The sequence below is a fragment of the Amblyraja radiata genome, chromosome 22, assembly GCF_010909765.2.
Source record: "Amblyraja radiata isolate CabotCenter1 chromosome 22, sAmbRad1.1.pri, whole genome shotgun sequence".
Classification (NCBI taxonomy): Eukaryota; Metazoa; Chordata; class Chondrichthyes; order Rajiformes; family Rajidae; genus Amblyraja; species Amblyraja radiata.
In genome coordinates this window covers 9,230,735-9,250,761 of record NC_045977.1, presented here as the reverse complement: position 1 = coordinate 9,250,761, position 20,027 = coordinate 9,230,735, and the positions used below count along the sequence as shown (strand labels likewise).

At 39.4% G+C, this 20,027-nt stretch overlaps 1 protein-coding gene across 3 annotated transcripts in view; it reads right to left on the bottom strand.

Annotated features, from left to right (window-relative positions):
- The window catches only part of brd8 (bromodomain containing 8), a 100,417-nt gene that overhangs the window by 46,788 nt on the left and 33,602 nt on the right, over nt 1-20,027 (bottom strand). For all 3 annotated transcript variants that reach the window (XM_033040337.1, XM_033040338.1, XM_033040339.1), the window contains 9 exons: nt 15,614-15,885; nt 14,760-15,098; nt 12,031-12,223; nt 11,224-11,270; nt 9,838-10,055; nt 8,631-8,723; nt 6,107-6,175; nt 3,671-3,848; nt 880-984 (listed from right to left, as the gene is read on the bottom strand). In XM_033040337.1, the coding sequence (XP_032896228.1) occupies nt 880-984; nt 3,671-3,848; nt 6,107-6,175; nt 8,631-8,723; nt 9,838-10,055; nt 11,224-11,270; nt 12,031-12,223; nt 14,760-15,098; nt 15,614-15,885 (1,514 nt within the window). The remainder of the gene's footprint in view (nt 1-879; nt 985-3,670; nt 3,849-6,106; nt 6,176-8,630; nt 8,724-9,837; nt 10,056-11,223; nt 11,271-12,030; nt 12,224-14,759; nt 15,099-15,613; nt 15,886-20,027) is intronic.

Here is a 20,027-nt window from a genome sequence, read left to right as displayed (position 1 = left end):
CGGTAAACCACATCTTTAGGGTAAAATAAACATACGCTGAGATTTTAAAAAATGAGCGCAAAAATAGGGAGAAAATAGGAGGGAAAGTGACTAGAGGCGAAGCATAAATAAACTTGTTAAAATTATTTTAAATATTTAATTTAGTTTCACCTTGTTATGTGTGTAAAGTTGTTCTTAATGCCCAAGGACTTTAGATGGTAATATTAGTTGTAACTCATGAGATGGGAGACAGAAATCTCTCATGAAGTATTGCCAAATTATGGGTTAAAATACAAACTTCCACTGAGTAAATGGAATTACAAGTTATACCTGCTTTATTTACCCACTGTCCACGCAACAGCTTGGCACATTGTCCATTTAATAAAGAAATATTTCATTTATTCATGTGTGATCTCAGAGCTCCTCAGCTATTATTCAACAGCAGTGAAAATTACGCTTTGACAAAGTGCCATATCCAAGATTCCTTTGATTTAATATTTCTACTATTCCTCTAAGTGAGTGTTTTGTGAACTACACAGGAAAGCAGCATATGAGAACAAGTAAACTTACAATATTAGGGTACACATTTGACTGGGAACGCTAGATGCAAATTAGTATTGAGTTAACTGTAAAGTAGTTCACTGAAGCAATAAATTACATGTGATTTATCTTTCCATCCAACATATATGAAGGAAGGAATAGAGCCAAAATTCCACCCCAAACCACTGTTTACCCGTACAATATACAACTGACAATGATGTCCAGGGATCTCCAAATCAAGTCAAATCTAAATAATTAATTCATTGCAAAGTTTTTTTTTTTTAAATAACAGCACAGATTTTGTGGTTCAACACAAATGGCAGTGATGGTTCCGGCTCTCCACAAATACTTCTGACTGACCTTCTCTGCAGCATCCTGCTTTCTTGTTGATTCACGCCCCCGTAGACTCTTAGCACTGATTCCAGACTCTGAGGTTTGCATTATCAATTGAGTGGCTAAGAATTGCTGGAACAAAAATATCAAAGGAAGGTGAAGCTTGACAAAGTTAAAGAAGACCAATATTACCACTCATTTATTAAGTTTATATTGTATTTCTATTATCATTTTCGACCATTTTTCCAAATTGTGGGAGATTAAAGGAACTTTCATAGGGATAATGAAAGGGATCTTGGAGTGACTTCTGACACATTAAATTCACTGTACTAGAGTAAAACAACAAATGGAACACTGATTTGTGTGCCCAAGTATTGTCCGACATAAATTACTGACCAGACATTGACGTGGTTGCAATACTGATTTCATGATCTGCATTAACTTTCAGAGAAAATATCAAAACTTACACTAACAATTCAGGAAAAAAGTACTTAAGACATGCTTATTTACTTAACAAAGGAACCATTCAGTAACCAGGGAAGTAAAACATTCAAGTTGATTTTACGTTACACTAATATGATCAATAAACAAACAAAAATGTCAAAAAAACCTAGGCATATATTGATCTAATTACAATCATATTGGTATATCTTATGGGCCTGTCCCACTTAGGTGATTTTTCAGGTGACTGCCGGTGACTGTCAAGTTGCCGGCAGTCACCTGAAATACCGGCAACTGGATCGGCGACTGCCAGAGTGGAACACACACACAAACACTTCGCTTCCTTCACGAGCCCGTTATGTACGCAGGGGACAGAGTAAGCGGGGGGAGCACTGTCTGAGTGAAATTCACATGGTGCAAAGCCAATGTGATACAGACACAGACCGCGATGAATAGGAAGGTTGGCGCTGTTATTAAGAAGCTAAAAAGCACAGTGTACTGTAAGTCCTTTAAAAGAGGGGGGGGGGGGGGAGAAAGGGGAGAGAGGGGGGGGAGGGGGGAGAAGGAGTAGAGACAACTTTTAAGAAGCCAGAGATACACGGCTGTGAGGCTCGGCAGACATTAACATTACCGGTCGGTTATCCTTGGTTCTGAAAGCTACTGCTCACGTTTTTTTTCACAATGAGCCAATGAAATTCACTGGTCAGCACCAGCTACGACCTATGAGAACCAAAGAGAACCTTCGACCTCCTGGCAACCAACTAGGACCACCTGGCGACCTACCTACGCATGATAATTCTCGCTACTCTCCATGGCGGCTTCATTCTAGTCGCTGCTAATTTTTAAACACTTTGAAAAATTCGCGGCAATCATAATGAGGCCGCGACTAGTTCCCAGAATGCGGGAACTCCTCAGTACCATGAAGGCGACTCCCCGGCAACCACCCGCGAACATGTGGCGACTGCACAGTCTCCTGCAGTGGCCTAAAATGTTGCCTAAGTGGGACAGGCCCATTACTTTTTTTTGCTTACAAATCAGTAAAGGAAATTATTCTCAACTTCTCCTTTGTGGCTATTGTGCTGGCCAAACCTGGTATAGCCAAGTCACAAGGCTACAAAAGTCGTGCAAGGTCTACTGCTGAGATAACAATACCACGGCATTTTAAGTTTTCAAGCACGTCAACATCTTAAATCTTGTGAGAGTATCTGCCTCATCATTCCTCAAGCTCTTTTTTATTCACCTCAAGGTGTTTTTTACCCTTTCAAATACCTTGTAAATTTCTTGTTCCTTATTGTACCCTAGCACCTCAGGTCAGACACCTCCACAAAGGGAGACAGTTTCTTGTTTTTTACATCTTCTATGCACCCCCAAAATATTTTATACCTTAATCAAGTTTCCCCTCAGTCTTCTCTACCCTAAAGAAAATAATCCCAACCTATTCACCCTCTCCTCAGAGCTCCATCACAGTCAACAATGCAGTGAATCTCCTTTACACTCTTTCCAGTACAATCATATATTTGCTGTACTGCGTACAATATTCTAGCTGAGGCCTAATTAGCATTTTATATTGCTTAGGTTAGTTTAGTTTAGATTAGATTTAGCGTGGAAACAGGACCTTTGGCCTACCGAATCCGTGCCGACCAGTGATCCCCCATACACTATCTCCATCCTACACATAGGGACAATTTACAGAAGCCAATTAACCTATAAACCTGTACGTCATTGAGACCTGGGTGGAAACCGGAGCACCCAGAGAAAACCCACACAGTCACATGGAGAACGTACAGACTCTATACAGACAGCACCGGTAGTCAGGATCGAACCCGGGTCTCCAGCGCTCCACCACTCTACTACCGCGCCACAGTGCTGCAAGGTTGTACCACAACCTCCCTGTTTTTATATTATGTACAAACTAATGGGAAGTATTCCAAACCAGCTTATCTTCTTGCACTGTTGACTTCAGAGATCCTTGGACATGCGCACCAATGTCCTTCTCTTCCTCACTAATGGTACTAACATTCATTTCATAAATGCTTGCTTTATTAGTCCTTCCAAAATACCCAATTTCACATTCTCTGCCCATCTTCCCAACTCATTTTTCTGTAGCTGGTCAACCCTCCTGACTATTGACAACACCGCCTATTTTGTGCAGCTAAGATTATACCTCCTCTGTTCACATCCATTTCGTAATCTAGATAACAAACTACAAGAGTTCCACCTTAAAAAGTATGGTTTAGGAGTTACGACAAATTATAACATTATTTATAATCTTACATCTACTGCAGCAAAAGCATTTGATTTTAGATTGGTCCAGACTAACTTTCATAATTTGATTATTTACATTTATATGAAATATTAAAAGTTGAGAGAGTTCTACCTGAATTTGTTCCAAGACATCTCGTTGCATTTCTAATGCCATGTGATACACATCATGATCAGAACTATTATACATCACTGCATTTTGGAACATCAGCATTATGTCCCGCTGAAACTCTGCTGTTGTGCGAATTAAACCAGTCTCTATATTTTTCTTTATTGTAGACAAATCCATTGGTCTAAAAAAATGGAAACAGTGGTCACTACAAATAATTTCTTAGAACCACTTAGCCAAGTAATGATTTCCTGAAATATAGCATTTAATGAGCTTTCTGGCTGCTTAGCATGGAAATCACTTTCTGTGGCTCCAACAGACATTCAACTAGCTGTATCTTAATATTACATGGTTTGGGATTATTAATAAACTATATTCAGCTCATTCTGATGCACCAATGTCAATGGTAAAATCAATCTCTTCATCTACTGGAATCCCACCTTGGTTTTCTCTTTACAGTTTATGGTCACACTGATTCAAAGCTAAAATGGAAACTCAAGAATATTTTAAAATCTCGTGAACATTGACCTTTTATATATCTTCACTTCCTGGACAGATAATCACTGCAATGAATGTCTTGGCAACACATATACACGTCAAAAAGTACTTATTTATAAATATTTGAGATGCTCTGGCAATGAAAATGACAGCTGGCTGAAATCTATCATCTCTCACGACAGTCTCATTCGTAAAATATTCTTGTGCATAAATGCGTCTTAAGACAACATCATGTTAATTCAGTGCACAATATTTTTGTTACTGACATCAGTTAACATAAGGTTAAAATGCATACCCACTTATTTATCCACTCAATTATTTTATTAATTTATCTCTAAGTTTAAGAAGAGGGAAGTAAATGCTTGCTTGGGGTTTTAGGTTTATTATTGCCAGGCGTACCGAGGTACAGTGAAAAGCATTGTTTTGCATGCTATCCAAGCAGATTAGGTATGCCATACACAATACAATCAAACCAAACTCAAGCACAATAAGTAGAGCAAAGGGGAAAATTCAGAGTGCAGAGCATAGTTCTCAGCATTGTAACGCATCAATTCCATAGAAAAAGTCCAATGTCCACAATAGGATATAGGAGAATCAGACTTTGCTTTGAATTCCAATGCAGACATAATGGTTTTAGGAGACACATGAAGCATTATTCAATTGATGTAATGAAAATCTTTCCATTGAATTATCAGAGTTTATAAATGCAAATTGGATTATATGTATAATTGGGCAGAGGCTAAAAAAGTTAATTTTACATGGGACCTGCCAGATCAAGGTTAGGACTTTCTTGGTTCAAGCAAGCTAATCTTAAAAGGATAGCACAGGAATATCCAGTATTAGCGATCATCCAACCAGCACATAACCGATAAAATCTTTACATATAAAGCTGGAATAAATGCTTTCCTCTCAATGAATGCTGATCCCGTTTGTGATTTTCAGACTCCTGGGCTCAAACGGGGGGGAAAAAAAGTCAGTGAGAGTCCTCTCTCTATACGGCACTTATTATTCTTTGTGGGGAAATTACAATTCCAGCCATAGTCATTGATGTAACAAGCTGTATCTTCACGGAATGACACTAATTTATCTCATTTTTTAAACCAGAATAGATTTTGTCGGGTTCCAGACCATATTATTTTCTCAACATTTGAAGCTCTGCACTTTCATTTTGCAATGTGTAGAGGAGCCAAGGATATAAACTCAAGGAAGGGTTCTGCACATAAACACACATCTCAAAACTGCTATATTACTCTGAGATACTGTATTACCTTAAAAGTTATGATTCCTAATACTGGCATATTTAAAACTGTACAATATGAATTTTTACAAAGGTACATATGGGTGTCCATTTTTTAATGTCTTTGTAATATAACCAAATGACCCTACGCTTGAGATCATAGAGTTTTGTAAATTAATCTATAGAAATAACGAAACCATTACACCTTGTAAAAATGATGACAATTATTAAACAGTGTAAAAACTGCTTATAAGATGGAAATAATTTTCTGCAAATTCCAATGTTAGAGCAATTTTAGAGATTTACATTTTATAGTTCCGTGCTTTGCAGATTTCTTTCATAGATTATAACATATTATCATAGATTATAATAATAGTTATAAGTAAACTTTTGAAAAGATCCTTGAAAAGGGTGATGATTTACAGAATATCAACATAAAACAATTTATCATCAGTAGATTTAAAATTAATTCTGCAGGATTCAATTATTTTGGCATTACATATAACTTTATGCCACAAAGCTTTCAGAGTCTCAGTTAATTCTGCAGTATTATTATCACCAATTTCATACAAAAATAGAAAATACATTAAACTGGGCAAGTCCACCAAATAATTTGTTGTATTCGAGAGAGAGGACTAATCGCAAGAATCACTTTATAAAACCTGCAGAACTATGATGAATTTGTTATGCTTGTTCATAAAGCTGACCTGTGTACAATACTATGATATCCTGGGGCGATATCATCTGTTACTGGTTGAAGGAATACATTAGCGTATCTGAAAAACAAAGAATATATATTTGAAACAGTAAGAGAAAATGTTGTAAAACATCAACATTGTTCTGTGATCAGCACTCGTCTATTAAATATACTGCCATGCATTCCCAACCCAACAAGCACACAACTTGTGGGAAGGAGTGACCAGTAGCGTCCTCACGATGCCAAACGACACCACCGACTCTACTCAATGTAATAAGGGGGATCTTATAGAAACGTACAAAATTCTTAAGGGGTTGGACAGGCTAGGTGCAGGAAGATTGTTCCCGATGTTGGGGAAGTCCAGAACAAGGGGTCACAGTTTAAGGATAAGGGGGAAATCCTTTAGGACCGAGATGAGAAAAACATTTTTCACACAGAGAGTGGTGAATCTCTGGAATTCTCTGCCACAGAAGGTAGTTGAGGCCAGTTCATTGGCTATATTTAAGAGGGAGTTAGATGTGACCCTTGTGGCTAAAGGGATCAGGGGGTATGGAGAGAAGGCAGGTACAGGATACTGAGTTGGATGATCAGCCATGATCATATTGAATGGCGGTGCAGGCTTGAAGGGCCGAATGGCCTACTCCTGCACCTATTTTCTATGTTTCTATGTTCAGATCAGTTCCAGAAACTCAAAAACTGAGCATCAGTCATAGTAGCATATTGTATTCCACTACAATTTGTAACTCGTGACCCAGTAAATCTCCTCTCCAACATCTCTGGTTCAATGAGTAAAGCAAGCCTAAAGTGTCAGACACACCAAGTTGCCAACCCAATGAAGCTACTGCATAGAACTGCTTGCATGTTAAGCAGTTAAAGAAGCATGCCAAAAACAGAATTAAACAATCTGACAACCAATTGAACAATTGAACCTAATAAAAGTCAGAGGATGATAATTGAGGGTTGTTTTACAAACTGTAGGTCTTGTGCTGCAAGGATTAGTGCTGGGTTCACTCACTGTTGTTTGTCATCTATATTAACTATTTGGATGAGAATGCAGTTGACGTGGTTAGTAAGTTTCCAGATAACACCAACATTGATTGTGTAACAGACGGTGAAGAAGTTTATTTATGATTCCTACAGGATCTAGTGAACTGGGAAAGTGGGTCAAGAAATGGAAGCTGGAATTCACGAACAAGTGAACCATTGCAGGCCTTATACAGTAAATGGCAGAGCCCCAGTGAGTGTTATAGGACTGAGAAACCCGGGGGTATGGTGGAACAGCACTTGGACTATTGTGTCATCTTGCTATAAATCAGACGTCATTAGCTGGAAAGAGTGCAGGAAAGATTCACAAGGATGTTACCAGGGCCGTAGGGCTTGAGTTAAAAGGGGAGACTGGATTGGCTGGAGCTTTTATCCCTGGAGCATAGGAGGTCGAGGAGTGACCTTACAGGGCGATATAAAATTATAACTGGCATAGAAACAATGAATGGAAAGTACACAAAATTGCTGGGGAAACTCAGCGGGTGCAGCAGCATCTATGGAGCGAAGGAAATAGGCGACGTTTCGGGCCGAAACCCTTCTTCAGACTGTGACAATGAATGGTCTTTTTCCTAGAGTAAGGTAGGAGAGTCTAAAAACAAGAAGGCATAAATTTAAGCTGAAAGGGGACAGATTTGAAGGGAACTTGGGAGGTTCAATTGTGTCACGAAGGACATGGTGGATATGTAGAATGAGCTGCAAGGAATGGTAGAGGCGGTACAATCACAACATTTAAAGGACATTTGGACAGGATAGAAAAGGGTCAATGACATGCAAATGGCACTGGCTCAGGTAGGCAACTTGGTCAGTATGGAAGATTTACATCAAAGGGCTTGTTTCCATCTGTTTAACTCAATTACTCTAATTACTACAAGAAGCATGCAACTTTAGCATTGTAACTTCTCTGATGACAGAACACAATGTATTAGTGTTGAAAGATTTGCAACCATCTTCATCAAGAAGTTGCAGGCTGATTTGCCTCATCATGAAGATACACTATCTTCAGTTAATTAAATTCACTTTACATGTTAGTGTAAGTGAATTTCCAGTGTCACAGAGTGGCGTAGATACAGGAAAGGCCTAACATCCGAGCTGCAATGCTGAAGAGGTGTTCCAGAATAAAACTAAGAACTAGCCATGCTATTCTGGTACACAAGGAAATTACTCAACATTTTGTCATGATTACAAAAAGCAGGACAAATCTATTTACAGGCATTCTCCCGCCCAGAATCTTTGGGATTCATACAGCAGTGTGGTACTTTTTCTCCAATGTGTTCAAAATATCACCCATTAGCGAAATCCTGTTCTGATTCCATCATTCCTACTAATTAACCATGAGAATAAATTTACCAAACTGATGCCATTTCTTTCATTAAAGGCTCTCGTCATGCTATTGTTAACCTTCATTGTCAACAGATTATAATGACTCTTTTAGGGTTATTGCTTGTAAATGTTCCCTTCAAGTAGAGATAACATTGCAGAATTGCACTAACCTGTGATTAGCAGCTGCTCTCCACACGAGCATAATAGCCTTTTTCCAAATTTTTTGAGCTTGTATGGCTTCCTGGTCTTCACTACAAACTGAACTAAAGATGGTGAGCAAGGTAAACAGAGTTAGACTTCTAAAATAGATGGCAGTAATAAAACTTACAGAATAATGAAAGGCAAAGTGGATGTGGGACGGATGTTTCCACTGGTGGGAGAGTCTAGGACGAGAGGTCATAGCCTCAGAATTAAAGGGCATTCTTTTAGAAAGGAGGTGAGGAGGAACTTCTTTAATCAGAGGGTAGTTAATCTGTGGAACTCAAATTTCACTGTACCTTAATTGGTACACGTGACAATTAAAGTGAATCTTGATCTTGGAACTTTGCCACAGAGGGCTGTGCAGGACAAGTCAGTGGATATTTTAGACAGAGATAGACAAATTCTTGATTAGAACGGGTGTAAAGGGTAATGGGGAGAAGGCAGGAAAATGGGATTAGGAGGCAGAGATCAGGCATGATGGAATGGCAGTAGACTCGATGGGCCGAATGGCCTAATTCTACTATAACTTGTAAACTAGTACTGCAAATAATATACTTTTTTTTATAGCAGCCAAAGGCCCAGATAATCTCCAGAAATAGTGGAGAACTAGCATGAATGAGGAGTTCAAGAAACACATTTGTTAAAAAAATAAGCATTGAGGAAATTAATGGATCCAAAAGGCAATTCATCTACAGGATCTTATCATCTGCATCCTACAGTTTTGAAGGAGGCAGCTCTGGAAACATTGTTTGGCATCTTCTAAAATTCTATAGATTCTGAAAATCTATATACCATTTTGTTGTACGATAATCTAAATGTGGCAATGCAATGAGAAAAAAGAATTAAAAAGATGAATGTGATTATTTTTCTAAGGTGCACGGGAACATGATTTCTTCAGGTACCCACCAGTGGAGTTAAATGCATCTACTTAATATGTGACTGTTTAACTGCTTAAATCGATAAAAAGGATTAGAAGCAACAGGTGAATTCAACTTACTCTCCTACATATGAAAGATACATTTTTGCCATTGCAAGTATAGAACACACTTATAATGATGACCAAAGATCTATTGTGCAGGGTTAAACTAAATATTAATGTAGTCATGTTGAGCTGCATATACCAGTATATTTTGCACTTCCTTTCAAGAGTTGGTAAAAAAAAGTTTGTAAACTTACAACTGAGAGGAAGCAGGGCTGCTGGGGATTGAATCAGCAAGGACAGATGATTGTAAATGAGAATTGTGAATACTGAATCCATCGTCACTTTCACTGACAGGTGGTTCGTTATCAGTTTCTGACATATAAATCTCATTTGGTTCCTCCTCCCTGGTCTCATCCACACTGGCAGCTTCACTAGCTCCATCTTCCTCTTTGGGAATAAGCATCTCCTGCAGCTGCAAACAAATAACATTCTCGTCAATGAGAACAGCACGGTGCTTGACCTTATCTCAACATATATCGCAAACAACATAAACGCTTCTCCATCGCCTTTCTGCCCTTTTGCATAACTTCTCATATTTGGATAGTTTTTACATAGGTAGATTATTACAATGAAAAATAACCTAACAATAATCCGAGATGAAAATAGATTAAAATAAATTTTAGTCAGCCAGACGGATTATTTTTGAGCATTGCTGAACAAAACAACTTATTCCTGCTCTCTGCTTGCATTGCTCTTCAACTATTAATGCAAGATTTAAGAGGTGGAATAGACCCACCCAACCTTTCCAAGTATGATTTCCACTTTGCAAGATCATGGCTGAGTTTCAACCTCAGTACCATTTTCCTGCACTATTCCCACATTCCAATTCCCTTAATAATATCCAAAAATCTATTAACCTCTTTTTTGAATGATAACAATCACAGAGCCACCAAGGCCCTCTGAGATAAGCAATTCCAAGAATTTGCTACCCTTTAAGTAAGATAAATTTCTTCTCATCTTAGCCCCTTTTCTGAGATTGTGATCCCTGGTCCAAATTCTTCAGCCTGGAGGAACAATCTCTCTGCGCGAGACTGAGAAGTGACATGATAGAAGTATTTAAAGTTCTAGATAGTGGGGTTGCTAATTAATCTTTTTTCCCCAGGGTGTAAATGTCGAATAACTGTAAGTATAGGTTTACGATGAGATGAAGATAGTTTAAAGGAGATGTGCGAGGTAAGGTTTTTAGAGAGGTAGGTGCCCAGAAGATATAGCCAGGAGAGGTGCTGGAATCAGGAACAATGGCAATGTTTTAAAGGTATTTAGGCAGGCATATGAACATGTAGGAAATGAAGAGAGACCAACTCTGTGCAGTGAGATTGGCATCCTGGTCGCACCTGTTCCAGTGCAGTACCGTTGTATGTTCTAAAATATTCATCTGAAATTTGTATATTATGCAACAAAACAACAACAGATTTCAGTAATAAAGGAAATATTAACGTTTAGCAATTTTATAAGATCAGTTCATGAAGCCATTCTCTGTATCACAGTGTATATAAATCCAAGTAAACTTACAATACAAATTTACAGATTCAATCACATCCGCAATCACATCAACTGAAATAAAAACAGATGAGCAGTACCTTGATCTGACCCTTTAAAACTAATCGGGTCTCTTCCTTTGTGGCATCTAAAGATTGAAAGCAAAGTGGAATCTTGCATTAATGTTAATATTGAACAAATAATAATAGCATCATACATAAAACTGTGATCTGCTGAAAAGATTATCACCATCAATCTGTGTACCACTTGAAAATTCTCTTGCTCAAGATTGCAAAACTTTACTGATAAGAATCAATAACATTAATACAAAATGTATAGTTTACTATGGCGGGGCACAGGTTGATTGTGGCGTGGCTTAGAAATACAGGGCGTTATATTGCATTTGTAGGTTATTTGCACCAATCCTTATTTAATTACTGCTGTTGGGCAGTGCGGTTGAGCAAAGATTAGTTGCCTTTCCATGGGGGGGGGGGGGGAATGCTTTGTGATAGTATGAAAAAAAACAGATGAACAATCCTTGATATTTCTCTTTAATGAAACACAAGTGACACATGATAGTACGCAAGCAAATGCCTGGAATGAATCTATTCAGATTCATCACTATATCGGGAGATGATGGTGGGAAGTAGGGAGGGGTATGGTAGTCCACAAAGGTTACCATTGATGACCACTGATACATTTCCAATAGAGATAACCGGACAATGTGAATGTAGGTCGGGGAGAGGGGAAGGAGAAAACGAAACAGTAAATAATTTTAGCAAATTATTAAATATTTTGTTAAATATTATTATATATGGAGAAAATGATTAAGTCTGTCAGATTAGGTTGGAGTTTTATTTACGATCTTTTATTACAAACGAGTCCCACTCACTTCCTATTCCACTGACCTACAATTTCAGATGGTCCCACTTCAATAGAAGTACTTTTGCACTGTGTGAAGCTCCTCGGAGACATCTGACCAGTTTCCTCAGAGGTACTTTTGCTTCGTGCAGTGCCCCGTGGCAGGGGATGTGTAGTTTCCTCAGATGTACTTTTACTTCGCATGGTGCCCCTCGGCAAAACGTGTTCCAGTCCCAGTGCCTATTGTGACAGAAATCAACCTTTACAAAATGGGCCAACGAGATTAGGGTACCTAATTTTCAGTGAAGAGCTATGACATCTGTAGAAATTTTTTAAATTGTTTTCCAAAATTGAAGGGAAATTTTGAAATGATAAAAAGATTAGTGCAGCTCAATACAATCCAGGTTTTTGTTTAATTCATGCCCACTCTCAACTCAGTATTGTCAACTTCACCATTGGCTGTAATATTTTGAACACTCCTCCAAGGCTCATCAACTCCTGCATGGAGATCAAAGTGACGCAATCATGTCACCTCCGAGCTGCACATTACTTAATTGGCATCGACCACTGTTCTTTCATTGTTTGAGAAGAAAAATATAGCAATATCTCAAATAAACAATCACATTTCTGGAAAAAGTTCTACTAAATGTTTACTGACCTAAAATATGAACACACTCTCTCTCCACACTGGTTTTGCTTGGTGTTCTGAGCATTTTCAGCATTTTCATTTTTATTTAATGTTATTGGATTAAACCACTGGCACAGGATAATTAACATCATCAAAAAGACTGCCTACCACCACATAATACATTTGCCAGTGTTTCTCAAAAGCTGAAGGTAAATTTATCATTTACTCTGATACAGTGTGTTTCAAGAGAGGCAGACACTATTTTTTACTTATTCCTAAATATTGCTAACCATTTTCCAATATTTTTAATATTGAACACAACATTTTGTAATCAATTTGTTGGAACTGCAGATGCTGGTTTAAGTCGAAGATAGACACAAAAAGCAGGAGTAACTCAGCGGGACAGGCAGCATCTCTGGAGCGAAGGAAAGGGTGACGATTTGGGTCGAGACCCTTCTTCAGACTGGTTAGGGATAAGGAAAACGAGAGATATAGACAGTGATGTGGAGAGATAAAGAACAATGAAATGAAAGATATGTAAAAAAAGTAATGATGATAAAGGAAACAGGCCATTGTTAGCTGTTTGTAGGGTGAAAATGAAAAGCTGGTGCGTCTTGGGTGGGGGAGGAATAGAGAGAGAGAGGGAATTCCGGGGCAAACGGAAGTGTGAGAGATCAATATTCATAACACTGGGCTGTAAGCTGCCCAAGTGAAATATGAGATGCTGTTCCTCCAATTTACATTTAGCCTCACTCTGACAATCGAGGAGACCGAGGACAGAAAGGTCTGTGTAGGAATGGAAAGGAGAATTAAAGTGTCCAGCAACCGGGAGTTCAGTTTGGTTCAGGTGGGCTGAGCGAAGGTGTTCCGCGAAACGATCCCCCACTCTGCGTTTGGTCTCGCCGATGTATAAGAGTCCACATCTTGAACAATGGATACAGTAGATAAGGTTGGAGGAGGTGCAAGTGAACCTCTGCCTAACCTGAAAGGACTGTCGGGATCCCAGGACAGAGTTGAGGGAGGATGTATAGCGACATGTGTTGCATTTTCTGCTGTTGCTGGGGAAAGTACCTGGGGAGGGGGTGGTTTGGGTGGGAAGTGATGAGTTAACCAGGGAGTTGCGGAGGGAATGGCCTCTGCGGAAGGCGGAAAGGGGTGGAGATGGGAAAATAGGGCTAGTGGTGGGATCCCGTTGGAGGTGGCGGAAATTGCGGAGGATTATGGGGTGGAAAGTAAGGACTAGGGGGGAAACAGTCTCTGTTGCGTCTAAGGGGAGGGGGAGCAAGGGCGGAGCTGCGAGGTACCGAGGAGTGAGGGCGTTATCTATGATGGGAAAGGGGAATCCCCGTTCCCTAAAGAATAAGGACATCTCGGATGTCCTATTATGAAACACCTCATCTTGGGCACAGATGCGGCGTAGACGGTGGAATTGGGAGTAGGGGATAGAGTCTTTGCTGGAAGCAGAGTGGGAAGAAGTGTAGTTGAGATAGTTGTGAGAGTCAGTGGGTTTGTAATAGACTTCGGTCATTGGTCTATTTCCTGTGATGGAGACTGTGAGATCAAGAAAGGGGAGGGGGGTGTCAGAGATGGTTTAAGTAAATTTGAATGCAGATTGGTGTTAAAGTTGATGAAGTCCATGAGTTCTGCATGGGTGCAGGGCGTAGCACCGATGTAGTCATCAATGTAACGGAGAAAGAGTTCGGGGATAGGGCCAGTGTGTCAGGGAAGTATAGAGATAGGGCGAGGGATTATTCAACATACCCAACAAAGAGGCAGGCATAGCTGGGGCCCATGTGGGTGTCCATAGCTACGCCTTGGACTAGGAGGAAGTGGGAGGAGTCATAGGAGAAGTTGTTGAGGGCGAGGACCAGCTCCACGAGGCGGAGTAGAGTGTCAGTTGAGGGAAATTGGATGGTTCTGCGGTCGAGGAAGAAACGGAGGGCTTTAAGGCCTTCCTGGTGGGGGATGGAGATGTAGAGTGACTGAACGTCCATAGTAAAGATGAGGGAGTGGGGGCTCGCAAAGCAGAAATGAAGATTGTAAACAATATATTAATTTACTTTTGGTATCATTCCAATATCCTTTATATATATATTTATTAAAATACAAAGACATATAATTTGTCATAAACTTTCTCCACCATCTCACCTCGGATTTCAGGCCTAGAAAATTTGCCATTTTTCCTGCACTTGCCATCTGTTGCACATGTCCTAAAATTGACTCTTCTTCCTGTTCTTGCTCTTCCTCTCCTTCATCTGGCAATTCCTGTTTAATCTTGATAACTAAATTGTCTGTAGAGTCCAATCCAGCCAATATCTGTCTCTCATCACTGGGTCGACAGTCTGATTTGTGAGCCTGTTGCTCGATTTCTTCAGTTTCCTCCTTTATCATCGGCTCCGTCTGAAACAGGGAGGCAGAATTTTCCTCTGTCGCTGTTAGCTGCTCTCCAACATCAGTAGGAACATCAATCAACTGTGGTTCCTCCACCTAAAAAAATAACAGATGATCTATCAGCTGCTCCTAATTCCTATTGATTTCATGTATAAACGTCCATTTTCTTATTGTTCTTCCAAGAAGCCTACATAATGTAGTAATTCCTAAAGGAAGCCAATAGAAACATATTCTTGCAAAGAGATTTTGATTCCTAAATTGAGTCACGGAACTTTGTTGCACCATTAGATGGCATAAACTGACCTCTCAGTCACAATTTCTCCCAGATTACACAGCTCTTAAAGACAGTGGAGTCAGGGGATATGGGGAGACAGCAGGAACGGAGTACTGATTGTGGATGATCAGCCATGATCACATTGAATGGCGGTGCTGGCTCGAAGGGCCAAATGGCCTACTCCTGCACCTATTGTCTATTGTCTAAGCCATTCAAATGCATCAAAGCAGAGGTTTGGAAGCTGAACAACCAGCTACCATACCAAAGAGATTTCTACAAGTGGGGAAGAGCTTCAAGGGATTAATAATATTATGATGTTGTTTGAAAAACTATTTACCTTTTCTTCAATAATTGCTAGAATGTCTGCAGGATTTCCCAAATTAAGTACATCTGTATAATTAGATACTGTTGTATTGCCTTCAACTTGCTTTGACCGGTGCTGATCCGCAATGCTCTCTCTTTGTCTTGCGATCTGCAGAGTGCCGGATGGTAGACACCTACTTTCACCAGAGTCAATTAACACCGAGAAGCCAGACAGTTCCCCGGATACCGAGAGAGCTGGCTGCTCCACACAGCTCTCTACCTGAACACATATGGTGGTTTCCTCAACTGCAGAAGTAAACATCGGAAAATACAATTATTCTCCAAACATTAGAACAATTTCAACAACTATTTTTTCTTATAACAGGATATTTCCTGTAATTCTAATCAGACATCCTGCAAAACGGACATCTTACACGATTTAACAACATAATTAGCATCACAACCTGATATTTGGAATCTTGAGCAAAATCAAAATGGAACTTTGAACAAATGGAAAATAAATTCTCAGGGTAATTACTGCACTCACCAAACACTATGTAATAGAATATTGCAATGATTTCTTCTCACCTGGTTTAGCTATTTATCTGTGAACCAATTGGTTACCTGAAAGCAAAACAGGCTTGCAGTTTACCAGAAAGTGCATAGATTTAATTCTCGGGGCATCTCAGTTATTAATAAGATAAGAGTTTTATGCTCAACTACTCGCCTATTTAATTAACTTCAATAGGGTATTATCAAGAAAGTCTGCAGATTATTTGTTGCCTGGTACATTCTTCGATTGCAGTGTTGAGCTACATTTTGGGCTGACAAAATAATTCTAAAGACCTCCCAAAAGTTGCCCATCATTGTCTCATGAACAGTCAATGGAAATTCTCTCTCCATCTGCTTTCCTGGGTGGAAATGAATGGTATTTAATCATTTGTCTTTCTGTTGAACAACTGAGATTAGCAGACACAAAATACTGGAGTAACAGCGGGACAGGCAGCATCTCTGGAGAGAAGGAATGGGTGACTTTTCGGGTCAAGACCATTCTTCAGGTTCAATTCAGCCCAGCCTTGACCCGAAACGTCACACATCCCTTCTCCCTAAAGCAGTTAAAGATTGTCCCAAAAAGCAACAACAAATTAATGAATACCAAAAGGTTGTATCAGGCTGAAATGAAGCAGAAATCTTGGAAATAATCTTAGATGCACCTGTAAACACTATTTCACATAAACAACATGTGAACCGTAATCATAAGATTTTAGATTTTCCAAAAGTTGTGAGAGCGATGGTTTGATTTTACTTTTCTTTTGATGTGTAGGAAGTCAAGTGTTCTTTCAAATTCAGAACAGTGTCAGTGTAGGAATTTTAAATCCAGTGTGTATGATGCACTTCAATGAAAAGCATGGGTTTTACTAAGAAACCTAGAATGGTTGCTGTTGAATTTTACCTATAAAGAAGCTATTATAGACATTTCCTTTACAATCTGAAGAAGGGTTTCGACCCGAACCTTTCCCCATTTCCTTCGCTCCATAGATGCTGCCTCACCCGCTGTGTTTCTCCAGCATTTTTGTCTACCTTCCTTTACAATGTGTTTTTTCCAGCTCTTTAATTTTCCCGATCTGCACACCATCGCCACCAGAAGATTTAGACCGCTCAATCTTACACCATCCACTGCTCACAAAGTTATTTATTCAACATTATAATTTCCTGAAGTCCTGTCCCTTTTGTTAAAAATTTTCAATTCAGAGCTAATGATCAGTTAGAATGATTATGCATCAGGTTATTGATAAATACAGCCATGGATAGCATTTCTTGTCTTTCTGTTAATTAGTGAGACAACATTTGCTTATTCGAAGGAACTACAGCACAGGACAAGATCATTTCAATCATCATATCTATCCCTGTTCCAGCACTTCAGCTATTCTATTAGTTTCCCTGTTATGTCATGGTAAAGGTGTAGTTTAACTGCTTACCGAACCAGTAATCTGGGGATCTGGACCAACAATCAGAGCCCCGAATTCTAATCCTACCATGGGAGCCCTAGAAGTTAAATTCAGTTAAGACTCGAATTATTTGTTGTCTTCTTACAGGACTTCACTGAAGCAAAAGCATTTGTTTTTGTTCCCAGTTTAAATGCTGCAAGAAATTAATGTTTCTTCTACTTTTTTTCATTTTATTGAGACTATACTCGTTACCGATTTGTAGCCAATCACTCAAAATTATGTATTAAAATAAAATTCACAATAACTTAGAAAATTGCCATTAAATCTCAACCTCTTCGGTGCGAGTGAAATGCACTCAATTTATTTTTAGTTCTTCAGAACTATTATTCCTCATTTCTTCCTTGATTGTTCCCTTTTCAAACTAATATAATTCCAATGCACTCGCTTGACTATATATAAATTTAACATCAGTTTGCTTTTTATTCAATGTATCGATGTATATTACGTTCATTATCTTTTCTCAGTGAGTTCCAACCATCAAAGTCTATATAATTCAAATTTTATATTTTCCCAGGCCTCCATTAATTCTTAGCAACAAGCAACAAAAATATTTCTAGTACTATATTTCCAGCAAAAGGAACAAAGTTCCATACAACAAGAACTGTACATGATAACACAGCTCTTTTACTGACAAATTATCCTGCAAAATAGGTTATATAATCAGAAACAAATTTCAAATATAATTCACAGACCAATGTGAAGGATCCTTTATTGAAAATCATATATCAGCCACATGATTCCACATGGAAGTTAAGTGTTCCTATTCAAAGACGGGCAAATTTAAGGGGCTCAGAAAGAGAAAGGTCAACAGTTTTTGCCATAATATTGCCCAGCTCAAAACCTCCCTGCTCAAAGAACAAAGTCAAATGGGTGCCATTGGCTGCAGATTCAAGTCCCAATCCAGGGACAATATTGGCTCACTGCAATTTTGAGGAACTGCTACACTGTCCAAAGAGCAAACTTTCAGTTAAGATACTAGACCATAAGACATAGGCGCAGAATTAGCCCATTCGGCCCATCGACTGCTCCGCCATCTATTTTTCCCTCTCCGTGCCATTTCCCTGTTACCTTTGATGCCCTTACTAATCAAGAAACTGTCAATCTCCGCCTTAAAAGTGCACAATGGGACAACGGGTGGTGACTGTACGGGGTTTGTACGTTCTCCTTGTGACTGTGTGACCGATGCTCCCTTCACCGCCCACATTCCAAAGGCGTGCAGGTTTGTAGGTTAATTGGCTTCGGTAAATTGTCCCTAGTGCGTAGGAAAGAACTAGTGTACTGGTCAGCAAGGTCATTGGTCAGCAAGGACTCATTGTCCAAAGTACCTGTTTCCACACTATATTTTTCTAAACTAAATCTCTAAACTAACCCAACTAAGCCTCCACCACCGTCTGTGGCAATGAATTCCACAGATTCACCATCCACCTCATCTGTATTCTAAAGTTGTGTCTTTTTATTATGAGGCTGTGCCCTCTGGTCCTAGACTTTCCCCAATACTGGAAACATCCCCCCATGTACACTGTATGTAGAGTCATAGAGTGATACAGTGCAGAACTAGACCTCTCAAAACAGAGCAACTCAACTTCTCTTTATAGCCATGATCATATTGAATGGCGGTGCAGGCTCGAAGGGCCGAATGGCCTACTCCTGCACCTAATTTCTATGTTTCTATGTTTCTAGCTCAGACCCTCCAGTCGTGCAACATCCTTGAATATCTTCTCTGTACCCTTTCCAGCTTAGCATCATCTTTCCTATAACATGGTGCCCAGAACTGACAACACAATACTTTAAATGCGGTCTCACCAACATATTTTACAACTGCAACATGGCCTCCCAACTTCTATACTCAATACTCTGACTGATGAAGATGAATGTACCAAAAGCCTTTTTGACCACCTTACCTGCGACACGGTCTTTAAGGAACCATGCAGCTGCACTCCTAGATCCTCTCTGCTCTACAACACTCCGCATAGCCCTACCATACATGTGTATTTCCTGCCCATGTTAGACTTCCCAAAATGCAACACCTCACATTTCTCTGTAGGCATTTCATTTTTTGGTAGGTTTCAATGGGATCCACCACCATCCTTTAAACACCAGCAAGTAAAGGCCCAGATTCATCAAACGCTCCTCATGTTAACCCAATCATCCCCGGGATCATTCTCAGAAACCCCCTCAGGACCCTGTCCGCTGTCAGCAGATCCTCAGAGATGGGGCCTAAAACTGCTCACAATCCTGCACCAGCAGTCCCAAGTCACTTTGCACATCCGATTTCCGAATCCTCTGCCCAATTAAAAAAGTTTGTCTCTTTATTCCTTAAACTAAAGCTTATTTAAAAAAAATCAAAACAAAGATTTAAAAATCCTATAGCACTAAGAGTATGAGAATTATCCCAATTGTACTCCCCATTTTTTGCATTGAGCCAATTTTATGGATGTT